This window comes from Physeter macrocephalus, chromosome 9 (genome assembly GCF_002837175.3).
Source record: "Physeter macrocephalus isolate SW-GA chromosome 9, ASM283717v5, whole genome shotgun sequence".
NCBI classification, from domain to species: Eukaryota; Metazoa; Chordata; class Mammalia; order Artiodactyla; family Physeteridae; genus Physeter; species Physeter macrocephalus.
This window is the reverse complement of record NC_041222.1, coordinates 55595354-55617009: the sequence shown is the minus strand read 5'-3', so window position 1 is coordinate 55617009 and position 21656 is coordinate 55595354. Positions and strand designations below refer to the sequence as shown.

The following is a 21656-nucleotide window of genomic DNA, read 5'->3' as shown; positions in this document are numbered from 1 at the left end:
AAAACAAAACAAAACAAACAAACAAACAAAAAAAAACATATAACTTTTATTGGGGTTAAACAGTTATTTGCGCCTGAGTTTCTTCCTCCTCAAAAGTGATGTTAATACCGTACTTACTAAGCGTCTCACTTGAGGCCATGAAGTGCTAGGAAAAAAACCCTATTTTTCTTGAGATTTGGAATGTCAGTGTTTCCATTTCCACATTGGCCAGCAAGATGGTTAAACCATTTTTAAATTCAGTTTTAATAATTGTATGGGTTTGATCCTTTAACTCATACGCGTATGTTCTAACTTTCTATTTGGCTTGATTGTTCTGTTGCATAGTGTTCCTTATCTTGCTTTTAACCTAAGTGTTTCCATATTATTAAAAATGTTTGTGTAAGCTGCTTCACATTCTCTGTAGAATCAGAAGTGGGTAAAGCACCCCATATGTCTTCAAAGGTTGTAAGAATCCAGAGAACTGGGCAGTATTAATTAGAAATGTAAAACGTTGAAAGCCTGTTACTTATATAATGAAGAATATGGTCAGAACTAGACTTATGGTAGAAATTTACTGTAGCCTTAATCAATATCAGGGAATTGGAGAAACTAAAAAGGAACTGCAACCATTCTTTCTTGACCACTCAAGTCCTGACAGGGAAAGAATTTGCCTCTGACTCTTTTCTCAACCATAGATGGTTCTAGATTCCAGCTATAATAGTGGAAGTATAAGTCTACTAATTTGCCTGTAAATTTTATTTCCCCTCTAAACCAACACGCTGCCAGTTTATTAGCCTTTTGAAGACAGCGAAGACAACAGTGAAACTGACCATTCGTGCTGAGAATCCAGATTCGCAGGCTGTTGCTTCAGCAGCTGGTACAGCCAATGGAGAAAAAAAGAGCAGCCCCCAGTCTCTGATGGTCCCACCGTCTGGCTCCCCGGAACCAGAGCCCATCCGAAGTAAGGGCTGGTCTCCTGCTAGTCCTGCACGTATGACTCATTCAGACTCAGTATCGGGTCCCTATTTGGGAGCCACCTGCCTGTATGTAGCCCACTGCTTGAGAGGCTGTAGTCAGGGAGCCTGTTGGTGAAAGGCTGGTATAAAGAGAGGGGCTTCTGAAGCAAGAGCCCTGGACCATGAGGCAGGGGATCTGCCTGCTGTACGTTAACCATCCATAGAGCCTTGGGAAACCCATCCAGCCACTCTAAGCCTCAGCTTGCTCATCTCTGAGACAAGGGAATGGTATTCTTTGCTCTCCAAGGATCTTTTGCTAAGGATATCTGTGATTCCAGGTATCTTACTAATACATTAGATACACCATTTTGTACATTCCTTTTTTTATACTACTGAACAAGTAATTTAACTTCCCAAAGCCTCAGTATTCTCATTTTAAAAGGGATACAGTGATACCACTTCACTGGTGTGAAATCAACATTGCCTGGCACTACATCAGACTCTTAAAAATGCACATATATGTAGTTGATATGAGTTGTATCCTTGGAGTGTAAAGAGTAGATACTGTCAAAGTAGATGAAACAGTTGTATGTAGAGCATGGAATGAAACTTCCGTGTATCATTAAAATGCCAGTCTAGTACATTGAGGCAAATTATTCCTTTGAGTTACTTTTTGGAGAAAAATTACACTGGCGTTTAATAAAAGAATAAATTTCAAGCTTTGCGGCATTGAAAATAAAAGTACTTAAAAACATTGCTTTTTTCTGCAACTGGGGAAAAAAATCTCTTTTGGCCTCCAGACTGAAACATTCAGTTCTTTTGAACAGGTTTTTAAGGAAACAGCAGTTTAAAACATTTGTAATATAGTTGGTTAAAAAGTCTTTTTTTAATTGAAGTATAGTTGATTTACAGTATTGTGTTAATTTCTGCTGACTCAGCTATATATATATATATATATATATATATATATATATATAAAATATATATATATACACACATACACACACACACACACACACACACACACACACACACACACACGCACACACACACACACACACACACACACACACACATACATATATATTTTTTATATTTGTTTCCATTATGGTTTATCCCAGTACATTGAATGTAGTTCCCTGTGCTATACAGTTGGACCGTTTGTCTAAAAAGTAGTAAAGTAATAAATATCTGATGAAAGCAATCCTTTATTTAGAAAGACTAATTCACTAAAATGTTTAAAAAAATGGAAATTTTTTCTTTTTTCATTTTTAAGTAATCCCTAAATAGCATTATCTGTAAAAATATAAAATGCTAAATAGAAACATAACATAAAAGAAAATATGTTACACCTGTTCTTACCATTTCAGGAGCAAGAAAATAGTCTGCCTCTGATTCCTCGAAAGAGAGCATTTTTTCTAAAGCTAATCTATCAAGTATCCCAGCTTTCCCAAAATATGACATTTGCTCTATGCTTTTTGGTATATCACAAAACATATGATGTGAAGACTCTCATAAAACAAAGTGTAAAATTATATTCTCATCTTTTCATAATCTAATCTTATTTATTTAATTCTGAGCATTTATGCACCAGGATTTAATATCCGTGTTCATAAAACATCAAGACACAAGGAAAGAAACTGCAAGTGGGTCTCGCTTGATGTCTTATAAACTCAGATATTAAATCCAGTTGCTTGTATGCTCAGATTTGATTACATAAGTAGAGATGCTCTTAAGATAGGATGAAAAGGCAAACCAAATCAAAAATCTAAAAAGCCCTGAATGGCAGGCACCATGACCAGAGTTACTGATGTCCTTTGTGTTTTGTCGTCTTCCCTGACTGAATGTGAGTTAAGTCTCCACCACATGTCTCAGTTCTGAGTTTTACAAATCATAATTTCATAAGAAGTTTGTTTGGGTCCCATGAAACGTAGAATATCAAAGTGGAACTAGAGGTTCAGTTCAACTCTCTGTTCTCATTCCTTTTACCCGTTACCTCCAGTAATTAAAAAAAATACAGAATACTGCATAAAATAATATAACAGGTAATTTTGTACCCACCACCCTAAATTAACAATGACGATTTAATCATTTGTTGGATAGTTTTAAATATAACTAAAAGATTAAGGTGGAATTATAGTCTTCTTTGTCCCCAACTTGGGCCCATGTTTCTGCTGCATCCCCCAAAGGCACCCAGTGTGGTGAGTTTGATGTATATGCCTTCTAATCAATTTTTGTTTGTATTTCATTTCACTTTTAACTTATTTTTAGGTACAAGCAGGTCATCAACACCAGCAATCTTTGCTTCTGATCCTGCAACCTGCCCCATCATCCCAGGCTGTGAAACAACAATTGAGATTTCCAAAGGGCGGACAGGGCTGGGCCTGAGCATCGTTGGGGGGTCGGACACACTCCTGGTGAGGACACAGCCAGAGATGTTCCAAATACACAGGCAGCCTCTTCAGAGAGCCCTGAGAGATCATTGTCAGGGAGATTTGCATCAGTTGTATGAAAGGAAATACAAAGGCTTAGAAAAATGTATCATTCATTGTTATTTTAATTTATAGGGCAGATACTCAGCTGCGTACTGGGATTTTTATTTTGAGTAAGCCAACACTGACTTAATAATATTTCTTTATACTTGTGATTGCGGCCTTTAGATTCAGAATATTTCTGTTAGTTTATTAGTTCTTGCCATATTTTAATTTTCTTTTTACTGACTGGATACTCTTGGGTTAGACCCATGTTGAGAAAAATCTGAAAATTTGGATAATTTATAGATAAAAATTTCTAAACATCAAAAATGCTTCTAAAATCCATTCATTCCATTTGTGGATAGGAAAGGTGATGAGGTGATGTATATCTATTATATATGCATGTGTGGGTGATTTATATATTTTATAATGTTTTTCTTTAAACTTCCCTATCATGTGAAAGAAATATAAGCTGCTTTGAGCCTGTTAGCAAAAATTGTCTTATGCTTTTCTTTCAATTTTGATATGTGACTCACATAGGGATGCAGTGAGTGTATAACCCTTATCACTACTCTAAAAGTGAAGTGTGCTTTGACTCAATTTCTGCTCACCCTCCCTAGGGAGAATGGTATAAAGCATGGGTGTGTTCTGTTTGTGCCCTTAGGGTGCCATTATTATCCATGAAGTTTACGAAGAAGGAGCAGCATGTAAAGACGGAAGACTCTGGGCTGGAGATCAGATTTTAGAGGTACAGAATGCTGTGCATTTGACCTTTACAACTAACAAAGAAAAGGCTACTCTGGGGAGGATGGTCTTTGCTTATTTCTTTTTCCCTCCCTCCTTCCCTTTCCCTCCCCCCTCCTTCCCTCCCCCTCTCTCCCTTCTCCTCACCCTCTGTGTCCCATTTCTGTACAGGTGAATGGAATTGACTTGAGAAAGGCCACACATGATGAAGCAATAAATGTGCTGAGACAAACACCACAAAGGGTGCGCCTGACGCTCTACAGAGATGAGGCCCCGTACAAAGAGGAGGATGTGTACGACACCCTCACCATCGAGCTGCAGAAGAAGCCGGGCAAAGGCTTGGGGTTGAGTATTGTTGGTAAAAGGTATGACTGATCAGGGCAAATGCAATGACCTCTTGGAAATGATTGAATTTAAATTCCTTGAAAGAGTACTAGCAGTAGTAGAATCTTTCTCAGCTGCTAGTGTTCTGTAGGTAGCTATTTCAGCCCATGCAGTAGTGGAACAGCAGAAGACATTGGTGTTGACTTTTTTTTTTTTTTTTTTTTCGGTACTCAGGCCTCTCACTGTTGTGGCCTCTCCCGTTGCGGAGCGCAGGCTCAGCGTCCATGGCTCACGGGCCCAGCCGCTCCGCGGCATGTGGGATCTTCCCGGACCGGGGCACGAACCTGTGTCCCCTGCATCGGCAGGCGAACTCTCAACCACTGTGCCACCAGGGAAGCCCTGTTGAAATGTTTTAGTCAGTGTTTTGGGGTATTTTGAAGGTACTAGACAAAAAGCCATTTGGTATTTTTGAGTACCTGCTGGGTGCCAGGAGATACATTAGGTTCTGGAGAACAGAGTTAAATAAGACATGGATCCTGGATCCATGGATCCAAAATCTCAGTTTGGTAAATAAGCATTAAATATATTCTTGCAAAAAAGGAGTCTGTTGATGAGAGACAGAAACGCATCGTGGGGGATCCATGGAAGCAAAGGAGAAAGGGACTGACTGCATGACCTTATTTAAGGGAAGTAGATTAGGAAAACCCCTTTATAAAGAGGTGCCAGAGATGAAGCCAAAAATGAGAGGTGAGAGTTGGTCTGATAAAAGTGGGCGAGGATATTCTAGGGAGAAGGATCATCATGAACAAGAGCACACCATCAGAAGGGGATAGAAAGTGTAAATTAAGAGACCAGGGGGGTAGATTGGTGACTATACATAAATTACGTACCTCATTTATTTACATATGTATATATAGTTAATATTAAAAATATATAATCCAGTAAGTTCCAACACCTTTATTCTTAAGGTGGGAAAGCAGAGTATCAGATGGTGAAAGGGCTTGTTTGAGGTCATGACCTCGGCAAGAACAAGTGATACAATTCAACTTTTACTAAATGTTTCTACTAAGAGTTATCTTTGTATCTCAACAAGAAGTCCTTGAGTTATTTATACTTTTATGAAAGGAAGATTGAAATAAGTTGAATATTTGTTCATTTTGCATAAACCTATCTTGTATGAAAGTTAGACCTGTAATGATTTAAAAGAAGAGACATCACAGCAATGGTACTTAATTTTGGGTAACAAATGGTTTTAGTTTGAGATACATATATCCGTTATTTATTTTCAGTAACGTTATCGACATTGGTGATAATAGCAACATATTTATGTAGGCACAGGTCGATATCCATTCAAGGCTTCATTATGGTGTAGAAAGAACAATAGATTTAGCTCCCAGTGACTGACTCTTAAGTCCTGTTTTTGCCATTTAGTAATTGTGACTCATAAAATGAGTATAATAGCCACTTCTACTCACAATGTAGAACTGTTGAATAAATATGCTTATGAAAGATATGTTCAATCTATGAAATATTATAAAGACATAAGATACTATTTATTACAAAAAATAATTCTCATAGTTGCACCAGTGTTGCTGAAAACAATAAAACGTTTAAAGTCATAAAAATAGAAGTAAAATTTCCAGTTGTAAGATGTTAGCCTTTCATTAAATAAGCATTGCATTACAGTTGGGAAAAAATAATAATGCTGACATTCAAAATTTTACGTTTGCAGAAATGATACTGGAGTATTTGTGTCTGACATTGTGAAAGGAGGAATTGCAGATGCTGACGGAAGACTGATGCAGGGAGACCAGATACTAATGGTGAATGGAGAAGACGTCCGTCACGCCACCCAGGAAGCCGTCGCAGCTCTGCTAAAGGTAGAAATCCAGTGCCACAAATGGTCATGTGTAATAGTGTAAGAGAAGGAGGAGTGGCCACATTCAAACAAGTATTTATTTAATATGTTCTCTCAAATAAGACATATTTATACATTAGACACCATATTTCAGTAATAAATCTCTAACAAACTTACAATCAGCTGTTTATTATATTATTATATATTTATTTAGCAGTAGTAAGGATTATGAACTGAGTATCTGTGTTCTTAGTAAATCTTTTATCACAAAGTGATTCTTGCGTGGTTCTTTTCTTGAAAGAAAAACACATTTTCAGTCCACAAAGGAGAAAAAAAGTCTTAACCTCAGTTCTCCCCTGCCCCCCCATATTTATATTTGGATTTATTCTTATGACCTCTGGCCTAAGGGAAGAATCTCCTCCCTGGCACGAGTGTTCTTTGAAAAGGGACTCAGCAGAAAGACGGAAGATCATAGGAGGCAAGAAGGGCACCTCTGGAAGTCATGCTTTCTGGACTGCCCTGTCCCAGCCCCTTCCTTAACCCCTTACTGGGTGCACTAAATTGGACATCTTTATATTTCTCCAGAGATGAAGAATGTGGAAGAAAGATTTTATCCTTTTTGAATGAGAGAAGAGAATGTTTGGTTCACATCTTATTCTGATTCAAAACTATTGAACTATTTAAAGTTTGACATTTAAAATCATAGTTGGATGGGTCATCCTTATGAAATGAAGACAGTGTAATGCAGATTTACCGGGCAGTACCTTCAACAGTTATTATTGTTGTTATTTCAATAATTATAATGCCTCCATCCCAAGGTGTCATTGCTAGTCTTAAGTACATTTTACATTGTGAAATCTCTTTCCTCCATGGAGTAAACTCTCCATGAAGAATCACTTTCTGATTGGAAAGGCAGAGCCAGTCTCATTTTAAAAATGTAAAATATAGAATAGTCACTTAAAAATACAACTCGTGGAAGTTTAGACATATTTCCTATCAGGGAATATTCCAGTTTCCAGAGGGGAATTGTGCTCCTACAAGTAAATAAAGCAGTGTTTATCTCATTGTTTTCCTTTACCTAACATGTGTTTTTATGACCTGAAGTGTAGTTCAGTGTTGATTAAAAATCGATCACCCTCAGTATCCATGTCATGTGGCACATGTTCAGTAACATGAGCACATAACTTCATGACAGTGTCTGACAGCAGGAGAAATGTCAGAGATCTCAGATACTAGTGGGAGCCTCTTCAGTGGCTAAGCTTAGCTTCATGGAGTGATTTTCAAGTGAGCATCTTGTTATAAACCTCTGTGGTTTGCATAGGATCTGGTATATACATATAAATTTAGTTATTAATAAAGCACACTTAAAGTCTATCATTTCTTCTTAGAGTTATTAATTTTCAAAAAATAATTAGAATTCTTTAAGGAGAAGTAGCTTCCTTTAGGAGATAAATTAACAATGATAGTTAACTCTGTAAGATGGATACCTCTCAAAGATAGAGAAGGAGACATCCATAAAATAACCGAAATAATTTTAGAACCAGTTAAATCACCATTTAAAAACCCAGTTTGGCAGTATGTAATGAGAGCCTTAAATATTTATATAGCTTTGCTATTTGTACCTCCAGCTGCTGCTTGTTGTTGTTTTGACTTGTTATTTCTTCATTTAAACATCTTGCAGAATCCTCAATACACAAAATACTTCATGTACATAAGGTTCATTGCAGTGTTGTTTGTAATAATAGAAAACAGGAAGCAACACAATTGATGATAACTGCTTTGTGCTCGACACTTTGATAAGAATTGTGCATGGATTATTTTATCACAACAACCTATAATGGTCTCTGTTTTTAAAATGCAGAGTAAAAGACTTATCAAGGTAGACATCTGCTAAGTTCACACAGCTAGTAAATCACTTAGTCTGGATTTAAACCAGTGTATCTGACTCCAAAAGCCTGAGTTCTCAAACACCTCATTGTGCTACTTTCACATTAGACTGTATAGCATTTCTTGCATGCCTATGATTTATTCGTAAAGGACCACAGGGAAATTGTCTTCAATTCTCATTTTGTGTTTACAGCAATATGGCTTGTTTAAGTATTGTATATTATAATATATCTGTTCAGGTACAGTGAGGCAGTAGAGAGCTTACCCAATTATCTGAGTACCTCTGCTATTGAGGGCAAAACGAATTGTTGCAGTAGTGGTTATTTTACTGTTTTTGTGTTTTTTGGTTTTTGGTTTTTTTTTTTTGCGGTACGCAGGCCTCACTGTTGTGGCCTCTCCCGTTGTGGAGCACAGGCTCCGGACGTGCAGGCCTAGCGGCCATGGCTCACAGGCCCAGCCGCTCCGCGGCACGTGGGATCTTCCCGGACCTGGGCACGAACCTGTGTCCCCTGCATCGGCAGGCGGACTCTCAACCACTGTGCCACCAGGGAAGCCCTTGTTTTGTTTTTTAAGATCTGAGTTACTTATTTCTTTTGGCCTATCTAAATTAGTGTGTTTCGTGAGATAATTGCTTGATTCTCCATTTCTCTTTGCCTTGACAGACATGCTCTTCATGTAAATCATGAGGCAGTAAGACAGACACTGGGTGTTGCTGCTGCTGCTTGTTGTTATAATTTTTTTTACTAGTTTTAATGTTTTAGAAAAGCCTTTTTCCACAAAGGATTGGAGGTATCCAGCCCGTGAAAATTCCAAAAGGAAAATGCCTTTCAAAAACCCAGTCTTGAAGAGTAAAGTGTAATCCTAAAGCTGACTGTAGCATTTTATTTAAACATTTCATCAAACAACGCCCCCCCCCCCCCACTAGTGTTCCCTAGGCACAGTAACCTTGGAAGTCGGAAGAGTCAAAGCTGGCCCATTCCATTCGGAGAGGAGACCTTCTCAAAGCAGCCAGGTGGGTAGCTGTGGGATTCTTCAGGGCAATGCAGTCCATAGGCCAAAAGGAACTCAAAGATGGCCCTGACCATGAGTCTGTCCAGGGTCATGTACACAGGCCTGGCCCCCTGGCAGCTTGGCAGAGCGGCTGAGGTGCAGTTTGTGATAGGGAAGAATGAGAGATGGGAGTGGACGGGCAAGCAAGGTGGATGGAGCTCTTGAGTGGTTTGTGAGTCATTCTAAGGAACTTAATTCCAACCATTCTTCTTTTCTGACATGATTCGTTTTCCATAATCTCAAAAGTGAACCGATTAATATATACATATAAAGCCTATAAAGACAATATATGTTTAAAGTATTTTATAACAAACATTTATCAATCAGTATTGAACTGCAAAAATCCCGTGTAGGTGAACTGTAGAAGCTCTTTACCGCGTATAAAAATATGGTGTGAGATAGCTGGAGTCTCTTGGTAAGCACCTCTTCTGTCTTGCCTTCTGATGACAGAAGCCCATTTTTATCAGCCTGTCCTTAAGGACCTCTTAGTCACCCCTGAATGATTACCATTCGTTTCCTGTCGACTGGCCCTAATTCTGCATTGTTGAAGTCCCCATCTATGTACAGCATTTGTTTAAATTTAGAGAAGATTAGCTTGGGTGAGATTATGAAAATCCACTAAAATTTTAGGAAAGTTGGAATCAGTTGCATCCATTCTTTTACCTTTAATTTATTTATGTCATTGGACAAATTCTTCCTTAAAAAGAAACAAAAGAGAAAACTCAGTGGAAACTCTCCATATTAATTGCCCTTCAAATTACCAAATGCCACTGTTGCTTAACAAGTATTTCTAAGTCCATTAAAAGAATTCTGAAATAAGTGGTATTTAGCGGGTATTACTACTTCCCAAACTTTCTAAAACAACTGTTATGTATTTGTAGATGAGTGAAGGGAGCCTGTCATCATTCACTTTTCCACTTTCGGGATCCAGTACATCTGAGTCACTGGAAAGCAGCTCAAAGAAGAATGCATGTAAGATTGGATTGAAATTTTAAGCGTGATTTAGTGGTTTGAATTTTGGCCATCAACAGTGATTTTTTCCCCTGTTTTACTTTACCTCTGAAGCTCTCTTTCCTCTAAATCATCCCAAACCCTAGTATAGGTGCAAAAATTCAGAAGAGCATGAAGCAATGCCTATAGCGGCATTTCCCATTTGATGTTTTCCCTACGACGTATACTAAACATTAGAATCAGGATCCTGCAATTTTTTTCTTGTGAAGCAGATTGTTGTATTTGATTTTTATTCCCTTTTTCTGTTTAATGTAACACCAATATATCAGAAGATCCCATTAAGTGAAGCTTTCTTTCTCCATGAATATTGCAAGAAATTTGATTGATAAAATTAATATGATCCTCCTGTGTTTTAATTACATGAAATCATGATGCAGAGGGTTTTTTGGCTTGGAGCACTGGTTGAAAGTTGTTCAAATGGAAGAAACTAACCACATGTCAGTCTCTGTTTGCAATGTAACTAATATTCTAGAAATTTAGGCACTTAAGTCCATGGATTCTTTTTAATGCTTCCATGACTTTATTTCTCTCAGCTGTGCACATGTCTTTCTATCCAAAGCACATCCTGTCCTTAACTCATTCAAAGTGGATTATGGAGTTGTATAAACAATGCTTGAAATAAGAGGGAAGAAATAGGATGGTGTGTGCATTTTTCCAACTGGGAAGTCCCTCTGTAAGACAGATTTAATCATGTGTGCTAGTAATTTGAAACCCCCTTTCCAGAAAAATTAGGGTACCTCACTTAGTCCTATCTAGCTGTAGACATCAACTAAAATTTAAACTAACATTAAAAATGCACTAATAACCATATTTTATCTTTTTCCCATTTACAGTGGCATCTGAAATACAGGGATTAAGAGCAGTTGAAATTAAAAAGGTAACTTGGGAGAGAGGAAGCAATATAAACTCTGTTGACTCCAAAGGCATCTGCATATGTATTTTCCTGTTAGCTGCCTTACTATTTTATGGTACCATCTGATAAAATATGTATTATATGCAGTAGAAATAGCCCAATGCAGTCTTTGCTGAATTTCCTTGTTTGAAAAATCATTTTTAGTATACTCTTTATTGCCACAAATGGTATCAACCCAGCCCCATGCAAAATAATGCTGTGTCTCTCTCACTTCTCATATTAGGATAAATTAGCCTTTGCCTTTAACAGAGATTTCCCATTCTCCTGAAACAGATTCCTCTGATAGCCACTCACAACAGAGAAAATAAAAGCAGATTTAAGCGCTGAGCACACTTGTAGACACTTCATACCATCGTCATTTCATTTAATAGTCACTGCAGCCCTTTGTGAGAGGCACGGTAATCTCCCTTTTGTCCGTGAAGATCTAGGGATACATTGAAAGCAGTGGACTTGTTCCAGATCCCAGCGTTTGTAAGTGTGGGTTTCTGGCTTTGAACACGGGTCTCTCTGATTCCTTTTCACTTCATCAGCTTCCTTGATTTTCCTCATTCCCTGTAGCATGATTTTCATTTAGTTTTGATTTCTTTTACCTCCTGAACAGATGCTTATTTTTCTAAATCACGTTAAGGACCTGTATCAAATAAAGTAATACAATTTTTCTTGGGCATCATTTTCCACCCTCACATCTAGAAGATCAAAGTTAACTACAGGATATTGTGCTAAAGAGACCAAAAGCCAATTAAAGATATCAGTTTGACCAAAATACTCTGTCTGTCCAATGGCAGGGACCCACTGACTCACTGGGGATCAGCATTGCTGGAGGAGTGGGCAGCCCGCTTGGTGATGTTCCTATATTTATTGCAATGATGCACCCGAATGGAGTTGCAGCTCAGACCCAGAAACTCAGAGTAAGTTTTACTAATAGCCATGGTAGCCCTAGCAAATCTGTCAAAAGGTTTTATAAACCCTTTGACTCTGGCCAACTGTTGCAGGCAGTTTGAGATGTCTGTCAACTTTTAAATCCGCTTATCCAGCCATATCAGGGCTTCCTTTGGGTAAAAGATGAAGAAAGTTAAAAGAGAGGAGAATTTGTTGTTGTATGCAGATTTTCAAGTAAATGAAATGCGATGATTTACAGTTATTTCTTAATATTTTTTACCTGTTTGAAACCCTGTGGAAGAAGTTAAAATAAAACAGAAGGTAGTCTCAGAAAGTATTGCCAGGGGCTTCCCTGGTGGCGCAGTGGTTGAGAGTCCGCCTGCCGATGCAGGGGACACTGGTTCGTGCCCCGGTCCGGGAGGATCCCACATGCCGCGGAGCGGCTGGGCCCGTGAGCCATGGCTGCTGGGCCTGCGCGTCCGGAGCCTGTGCTCCGCAACGGGAGAGGCCACAGCAATGAGAGGCCTGCGTACCACCAAAAAAAAAAAAAAAAAAAAATTGCCTTGCCAGAATGAAGTGAAATTTTTTCTTTTGGTTTAAATGCTGATTTAACTTTATTAAATTGAAAATTGTCATTTATGTTGCATTTGTTTATCAGTTTTGCAAAAGTTTAGTGTAAACGTGACTTATAATGTGAAACTATACAAAGCTTGCTTCAAAATTGAGGGATTTTGCATATATAGAGCACTATGATAGAATTTATACTAACTGCCCAGTTCTGAAATCATGTGAATATTCCATTAAAGTAACTCAGTCTCTATAAAGTAAAATCTATATGGCCTCATGCCTTAAAAGTGGTCTCAAACCATAATCACTATTTAAATACTGTCTAAATCGGTAATGGTTCTATTTCCCTTTGCTATGTAAATTTATGACTGGCACTTAAAAACAGATTGTACGCATAACACAGGGGTCAGAAAACTTTTCTGTAAATGACGAGATGAATATTTTAGGCTTTGCAGGACATACATGTGTGTCCCTGTTGCAGCTATTCAACTCTGCCTTGTGAAAGCAGCCAAATAATCATGTCTGTCCTCCAACCAGATTTTATTAACCAAAATAAACAGTGGGCCAGTCTTGGCCGGTCAGCCGTAGTTTGCCAACCCTTGACTTAAGAGTCACAGCTAATGTGTATAATAATAATATCCAGAGAAATTCTGGTTCCCAAATAATAGCAGATATGGTATTCTTTTAATAGGAAGTAATGTCTTACCCAGGAGAAACAAAGAAAAGGGAAGCGTGATTCCCTGCCCATTGCACCAAAGATGATAGAACTCAGCCATTACTTGCAGCTTCTCTTTGTGGTTGCTGCTGCTTGGAATTGGACATTTCCTTGGTTCCATTTCTATTGCTGATTAGTAGTATATATGTGGTATGGAAGGTAGGGAAGGAAATCATCCCACTCTCCATGGCTGTTGTAGCAGATGGCTATTTCTCTCCCTCGCAGGTTGGGGATAGGATCGTCACTATCTGTGGCACATCCACTGAGGGGATGACTCACACCCAGGCAGTTAACTTTCTGAAAAATGCCTCTGGCTCCATTGAAATGCAGGTAAGATTTTTATCCCAACTCTTCTGAATATGGGTAGCTTGAGGACACATGAGCTTTAATGTTAAAGCTATAAAATGATTAAATCTCCTATTATTGTATTTACTATTTCCCTTGAACATAAATGATTACATTGAGAATTCCAAGAAAGTACATAGGAAACACATTCTGTCACATTTTATCCTGATGCATTTATCATTTCATACTTTATATCTTAGGGGGAAAATTCATGGTCTTGGCAGGAAATGATTAATTGCTGAAATTTTAAGTGGTGTGATTGAGTGACTTACATTCTAAAGATCTTTAGAAAACAATTGCATGTGAAACCGTGTTTGAAAAGCATCAAAGAACTTGGTAGAATTGAATTAGTAGAATATTCTTAGTGTCAGTTGAAGAGGCCTCTGGACCTTATGAAATTCCTGAATTTATGATAACAGAAATGATTAAGTGGATGATAAAATACACATTTTATTCCCAGTGCTCTTTTTGAAGAAAAATTACGATGTCTTCCTAGCCACATGAGCATGTTTTTTCTCTTTATATTTCTCCTGTGTACAGGTGGTTGCTGGAGGAGATGTGAGTGTGGTCACAGGTCATCAGCAGGAGCCTGCCAGTTCTAGTCTTTCTTTCACTGGGCTGACGTCAAGCAGTATATTTCACGATGATTTAGGGTGAGCTCATATACTATGGTTTGTATGTCCCTGTTACCCACATAAGGTGAAATGATGGAAGATGAGGTGTAAAATATGAAAACCAAGTGTTTCTAAACTCTTTGATTATGGAATGGTAGGTAGATAGACAGATAAGCAGATATGCCTGCATGCTACTGCTCTTTCCACATTTTCATCTCTGAGTGTTTTGAGGGAACATTTTAGTCTTGGGGGTCAATCTGTCCTTTAAAAAATTCCAACATTGCCTAATCATTTAATGAATCATACTTGTGATTAAAAAAAAAAATTCAGTTACCCAAAAGTTGAGTACCCAGGAATTAGAATATAGAGAGAAGGGAAGAGAGGAGCATGTTGGAATTTTTACATAATTTGATGCAGCTTTTATATTTGTTATCATCTATTTTTGTCTCTGAGCTTGCGAATACTGATGTTTATGACTTATGCCATCATAGTCTTTGGCAGTTTAGCCTCTCACTTTAAATAAACTGGAAAAGGAAGGAGCTGCTTTATACAATGAGAGCTTGCCATGAATATGTTAGGTTAAGGGTAGTATACATGAGTAATAGAATAGGGTGTTAAGTAGTATTTCATTAGATTATGTAAATTTAAGATACATAGCACAGCACACACTGACAATTTAAGCATCCCCAAATACCCGTGATGTACTCACTGTTGGTAACACAGAGAGTTATACTAGCTTTAGGTGGATGTCAGCTAACCCGTAACTTACAGATTCATGGAGATACATATATATATGCTATATATATATATTTTTTAAAGTCTAAAGACTCATTTTTTCTCCCCTTTACTGCAGACCTCCTCAGTGTAAGTCTATTACGCTAGACCGAGGACCAGATGGCTTGGGCTTCAGTATAGTAGGAGGATATGGCAGCCCTCACGGAGACTTACCCATTTATGTTAAAACAGTGTTTGCGAAGGTAAGCTTGCAAATTTTAACCACCCTCTTCCCCTCTAAGCATACGTTAATAGTGGTCAGCAGTGGGCTTATTAGTTTATGGCTTGAGGTAACGCCCAATGATTAACAATTGATTATTTTCTTTTGGAAATCCCTACAGGAATAGGTCATGAGATATTTTTGTCCAATTTGAGGTTTAGTTATGTTTAAAGGAAAATGGGCTCAAATTGAAGTTCCATGGGTACTCTCGACAATATACATAAAACTATTAATGAACGTTAGTTAGACAGTCAGGCCTGATTGTTTTCCTTTGTAAACAAGTTGTATGTGATTGAATGTCTTTTGCAAATAGGACATTTTAAATATGTGTATGCTAAAGAGACCTGACATTTATTTTCTTTGCATTTTTTGTTGTGAAATATAAAACAGGCACAGAAAAGTGCATAAAATACATAAGGAGAGTAACTAATAGGGCATTTATTTTGCAAGTTGCATTTCATTGAATGGAATAGAAAAATAACTACTAAAAATATTAAGGAGTATCCAGCAGCTCTATCACTTACCACAGATCAGCTATTTGCATTCAGGGGATTCAATAGAGAAAAGAAAACTGTTGGTATATAGTTATAATCATATAGCATCCCGTTCTTTGGTAAGAATATTTAGAATACAAGTAAAGTTATTAACAACATTGGTGAAGCTATTAAAATAATTTAAACCCATATAATTATTGTTAATTTTTTGTTAAGATAATTTTCAGGAACGACAAAATTTCCTGCAGGAGAAAATTCAGATTCTCAAAATTTTACAGCACAGAGGAAACAAAATTATGTTAAACCCATTAAAAGATTTGGTACAGGGGCTTTAGATTAGTATTATAGTCCTTTAAAGTGCTTACTTAGGGAGGTTTCATTCTATTATTTTGAAAAAAAAATTATTTTTCACCAATTTAAAGTGCTGTATCTATAGCTATAGCTATCTCTCTAGCTATAGGCTTAATTTATGAGATTTTTTTAAGCCATTGGTATGTCCAAAAATACAAACAGCATTTGCCAGTAAATAGAAGAGTCATGCAGTCCTTTTTCTCAGCCTCGGAACAATTTATTTAAGGCGTGCTAGTTAGAACATATTTTAAGAATTTCATCATTATGGATTCCTCATTAACTTTTCCATATTTTTAATCTTATATTTAATTGCATAATTGCCTACTATACTTATGCCTAAGATGAGGTTCTTTTCCAAACAGCAGTGTCTGTGTTTAGTCTTAATCATTTAGGGCCCATAAGGAATATGAAGACTCTGTCCACCCTTGGGAAGTAAAGAATCAAGCAGCTTAAGCCGCCTTTTGAAAGCCACAGAAAGAATTAGAATTAGAGTTAGCACGACTTGTGCCTTATCCCGTCCTTGTCAACATACATGTGGGCTTTTGTGCTTCTGCAAACCTTTGGGTTTGGTGGCCCTCATGCCCTTGTCCTATAAAACTGCTTTTGTCCTGTAAAACTGCTAATCCTTTGTTTTCTTTCTGTAGGTCTTCTTTATAGGATAAAAAATCTTGGATTCTATGAAATCATTTCTACTAAGCATATTCCCAAATATTCTTTATTAATTTGAGTTCCTACCAACTGCTGTGCTGAACAGCCAAAAAGCCATCCAACTAATCTATTGACTGCTAAATTCTCTCTCAAATTGGAATCTCAGTGCTGAAGCCATTTAGGAGAAAGGCTTCCTTTGTGTCTGTTCATCATTGCTTAATGGCTGTGGAGCACCTGTGGAGCGCTGAGAGCAATGTGTGTGTACATGCAGAGCAATTCACATTCTTGTTTGGATCTTTTTCTGTTGTGTAACTGCGAGGCAGCATTTTTTGAGAAGTAAACAAGCCACTTTATAATTGCAGGGAGCAGCCTCTGAAGATGGGCGTCTAAAGAGGGGTGATCAGATCATTGCTGTCAACGGGCAGAGTCTAGAAGGGGTAACACATGAAGAAGCCGTTGCCATCCTTAAGCGGACAAAAGGCACCGTCACTTTGATGGTTCTCTCCTGAATTAGCTGCCAGAATTGAGCCAACTCAACTTCTCACTTACATCCCATGCTGCAAAGAGAGTGGAACTGGTCCTGTGGACTCCTCCTGGGCTGTGTTCATCCGGCTCTTCAAAACTGTAGGAAAAAATCTCATGTAAATTTGTTTTTCTCATATGGAAATGATTTTCTTACAACCTAGCATCACTTTCCCTTTCTCTTTGCATTTTGTGATGGAAACTCAAAGAGAAGGGCTCTTTGCATAGATAAATCCAGTCTTTCTTCCTGAAGATATCTGACATTTTATAATCATGTGGGCAGAAATTAATATGGGCTCAACTGGTTAGTAGAGAAAGGAAAAAAAAATCATTTGAAAGCTAACCAAGGGGAAATGGTCTCATGAAATTAAGGTGAAAATTGAAAATATAAAGTAAGGAAGAAAATCTCAAGTTTTATAAAAATGCATTGTTAATCCAACTTCTCTCCCCACTTCTAACTAAAAAAGAAAAGAAAAAAATTGTACTGAAAATGTTTAAAAATACTTTCAATATTTAAAAATGTTGAAAATTATTAAAATATTGTAACTCCCAGCTCTAATATGCACATATATAGTTTTCTCCTAAAATGGGCTTCAAGATTGGGTAAATAACAACAGGAAGCAATATTCCTAAGTTTGTGAAGAAACCACTTATTGCACATCTTGATTTTCATTTTTGACCTATTATACAATATTTTCACATTTCTATAAGTAAAATGATGACGCTGCCCTGTATTGACTGCGGTTTCTCTAGAAAGCAGCCTTGCTAACCACGCAGGAGCATAGGAGGCTCTCCGAATTGTTAGTGCTGGTTTTAAGGGATGCAGCACTGAAACTGTGTCAGTGTGCTGTGCAGTTGGTTTTCAATTAGTATTAATCTTAATGACAGAGAAAAAGCAATGCGTTAGTAATTATTTTGGTTGTATGCCATTAGTAAATTGATAGAAAAATTAAGAGGATTAACATAAGTTCATTTCATTGCCTTATATTAACATCTTATAATACAATACTTTAAGACTAAGGGAAACAGATGGAGCTGTTTATTGAGACAACTGGTGAGGAATTATGTGTTCATTCCCATTTTAGAGCGTGAAACTCCTACATTAGAATATATAAAGTCACTTTAAATATTATCTATATTTGTAACAAAAGTAGTGTACAGATATTTTATTACAGTGCTTTTGTGTAAATGCGGAATTGAAGTGAATAAATAAGAAGTTTCATGGTGCACAAAAAAAAGCAGGCATTTTTATTTTGTTCTTCTTACTGGGGAAAAGCTTTATTATACTGTTCAAGATTTACAATTTAAAATTGGCTTTTATCATGTCTAACTGAACATATGGTGTCCATAGTTTTACAGTTAGAGGAACTCTGGACAACAACATTATGAAAAGCTCAATGCTTTTTATGCCTAGAATTTTTACTAATGCTAAAAATGCATAGACTCCTCATGGAGCAGAGGAAGATAAACAGCATTAAAAAAAGAGAGGTGTTGTGCCTGTATGTGCTTTTCTGAAACGCTACGAGTGATGCAATATTATAAGTTGTTCTTTAGAGTAGTCAAGAGTTAAAGCATGTTCAGACAGAAAAAGTCATAATGAAAATTATTTGTAATAACATGAAAAATCTGATTTGAACACTGAGCAAGGAATTGAGGAACCTTTGTTCAGCCAGTTCTACCCCTAATTAGCTAATGAACATATGCATTCCCTCTGATTTATCTCATCTGTAAAATGATAGGTGATTTTATCTCAAAGCTTATATCAAGTTCTAAAATGTAAAAATTCTGTGATTCTTAGATATACGAAATGAATGACACAACTACATGTTGCATCAATTCGGAAGCTATTCTCCCCAACCAGCTATTGTAAACTGAGGTACTTGATGTAACAAAACTCATTTTACTATCCCAGTGACACATCTAACCTCTTAGTCACCAATTAATGGCCCTCTGTCATGAAGGCATGTCAAGATCCTCTCATGGTTGGCTGCTGGAAGCTGAGCCACCCACTTTTATGTTTCAACCAACAAAGATTTTATGGTGGCCACTCTGTGGCACACCCTAGGAAGGCCAGTTAACCAGCCATATTGAAGTTTGAGTAAATGTGTGAAGGCACTCCAGTGAGAGCACCCAGGTGGGTATCTGTACTAGCCTGTAGAGCATTGCCCCCAAATTCATGTCTACTAAGAACCTCAGAATGTGACCTTATTTGGAAATAGGGTCTTTGTGGATATAATCAGTTCAGTTAAAATGAGGTCATGCTGGATTACAGTGGGCCCTAAATCCTTAAGAGAAGGCTATGTAGAGACACAGAGACAGAAGAAGGCTGTGTAAAGATGAGGACCAAACAAACAAAAAACAAAAAAGAGTACCTGGAGCCACCAGAAGCTGAAGAGATGAGGAAGATTTTTTCTCTGGAGTCTTCAGAGACAACTTGTCCCTGCTGACCCTTTGATTTCAGATATCTGGCCTCCAAGACTGTGAGAATAAATTTCTGTTGTTGTAAACCACCTTGTTTGTGGAACTTTGCTACGAAAGCCCTAGGACACACCAGTATAGTATCTTGGATGTTTTTATATCCTTAGCTACTATCACTGTGCCTAGCAAGTAGGAGAGGCTCTATACATTTTTGTTCAGCATGTAAATGATTGAATTATAGGTCGTGATTAATTTCATGGTCTTACCTTGTTTTAGTTAAGCTAGCTGCAGCCTTCATACTGAATGCAAAACAGGAAGCAGTGGGAGTGCCACTTAAGGATGTAAAACACTGGGGATAAGCTCCCCTCCTGAACTGCTACTAATTAACAAAGTCAAAGCATGTAGAAGTGAAGAAAGAGAGGGAAGGAATGAAGGAAGGAAGGAAGAGAAGATTGAGAGGAAAAGAATATCGATGCATCACCATTAGAGAGAGTGACAAAGGCTTATGCTTCCTATATTATTCTTTCTTGGAAATGTAAGATTTCTCCGTGGAGAAGGAAGAAAGTGAGCAAAGAGTTTGAAGACTTGAACGTTGTAGTGTTAATTCCATGTGCAACTCAAGACCATGTACAGCTCAAGACCATGTACAACTCAAGATTGTGGCTTGCCCATAATAGGTTCAGAATACTTTGTTTTTGTGATTAAATTACATTGGCGAATATTACATTGGCGAATATTGCACATTTCTGGTGTTCTTTGCGACCCTTCCAAAATGATGATGATGGTGATGATGATGATGTATTTGATTTCAACACCTACTGATTTATAGCAATGTGATGTGGCAAGTCAGTAGAGCCCGTACGTCAGAACAGTGATGGAACTGGAAGTATAAAAGATTAAAATTCATGAAAGACAAGAAAAAGGAGGGTTTTTTTCCATTTTAAGAATCTTGATAAAGCTGATTTTGATAGATTGGAAGAAGCAAAGTAAGCTCTTCCCTGCTCTGAGGTATACCATGCCGAGCTGTCTTAGACCTGGTCATCTAGCTTATTATCTGAGAATACCAGAGATTTAGTGCCTGTCTTCAGATCTCCATCACAGTGAGTGGAGAAGTTGAAAAGATGCCTGCAGGGAGACAAGAATCAGTATGCTTTCTTGGGTCTAGGTGTGGGAATGTCGAAACTATCATCACCTGCTTTCAGCAGCCCTGGTGTGTTGTTTCATGTCAGTGACAAGTATTCTGGAATGCATTTGATTTGTGCAAAGATGTTCCTCAACTTTGTCTATGAGGAATTAATGTTTAACTTTGACCTTTCCTAAAGGGAGCTATTTGTAAGGTGGGATTGGCCTCTGTTACCTCAGGAGGAAAAAAACATGCTGGTGACAAGAACATTTCTAAATGCAGAGCGTGGAAACTAGGCAAAGCAAATGTGGTTACTATGATTTTTGTATACTTGACGTTGCAGCTTCTTTTTTCCTTCAAAATACAGGTACTCCATTTTACGTAAATTAGAAAAAATTGTATAATTTGTCTAGGAATTTTATTTATCATTCAAGTACTGAAAGTTCAATTGTAGGTCCTTCCAGGGAATTCTGTCAAGACAGAGGCAAATCTGTGGTAATGATCTCAGAATTCTCTCACTGAAAATGTTTCTTGACGTTTCAAAAAAAACTGCTTTAGGCAGCTTCTAAGAGGGAGCTTTAACTTATTCATTTAATACTGGACGTTTTTCAGAAAGTTGTATCATTTGCTGATTCTTTGTGATCTTTTCTCCCTCCTTTCCCCATCCTCCTCCTCACATGTGGATTTTCAGAAATAAACAATTATCCTTGGAAAACCTACTTTTCCTCTTCTTTTCTTTTTGATGTATTAGAAGTTGTGATTTTTTTCACCTGAGTCTACCTTGAAATAT

The 21656-nt window shown here is 37.5% G+C and overlaps 1 protein-coding gene across 12 annotated transcripts in view; it reads left to right on the top strand.

Annotated features, from left to right (window-relative positions):
- The window catches only part of MPDZ (multiple PDZ domain crumbs cell polarity complex component), a 174042-nt gene extending 155487 nt beyond the window's left edge, over window positions 1-18555 (top strand). For all 12 annotated transcript variants that reach the window (XM_055087209.1, XM_024126749.3, XM_024126754.3 and 9 more), the window contains 13 exons: window positions 766-940; window positions 3207-3352; window positions 4074-4157; window positions 4325-4518; window positions 6210-6357; window positions 9148-9234; window positions 10154-10244; window positions 11117-11160; window positions 11982-12104; window positions 13583-13687; window positions 14243-14355; window positions 15170-15293; window positions 17166-18555. In XM_055087209.1, coding sequence (XP_054943184.1) covers window positions 766-940; window positions 3207-3352; window positions 4074-4157; window positions 4325-4518; window positions 6210-6357; window positions 9148-9234; window positions 10154-10244; window positions 11117-11160; window positions 11982-12104; window positions 13583-13687; window positions 14243-14355; window positions 15170-15293; window positions 17166-17312 — 1581 coding nt within the window. In that variant the 3' untranslated portion in view covers window positions 17313-18555. The remainder of the gene's footprint in view (window positions 1-765; window positions 941-3206; window positions 3353-4073; window positions 4158-4324; window positions 4519-6209; window positions 6358-9147; window positions 9235-10153; window positions 10245-11116; window positions 11161-11981; window positions 12105-13582; window positions 13688-14242; window positions 14356-15169; window positions 15294-17165) is intronic.
- The last annotated feature ends 3101 nt before the right edge of the window (window positions 18556-21656 follow it).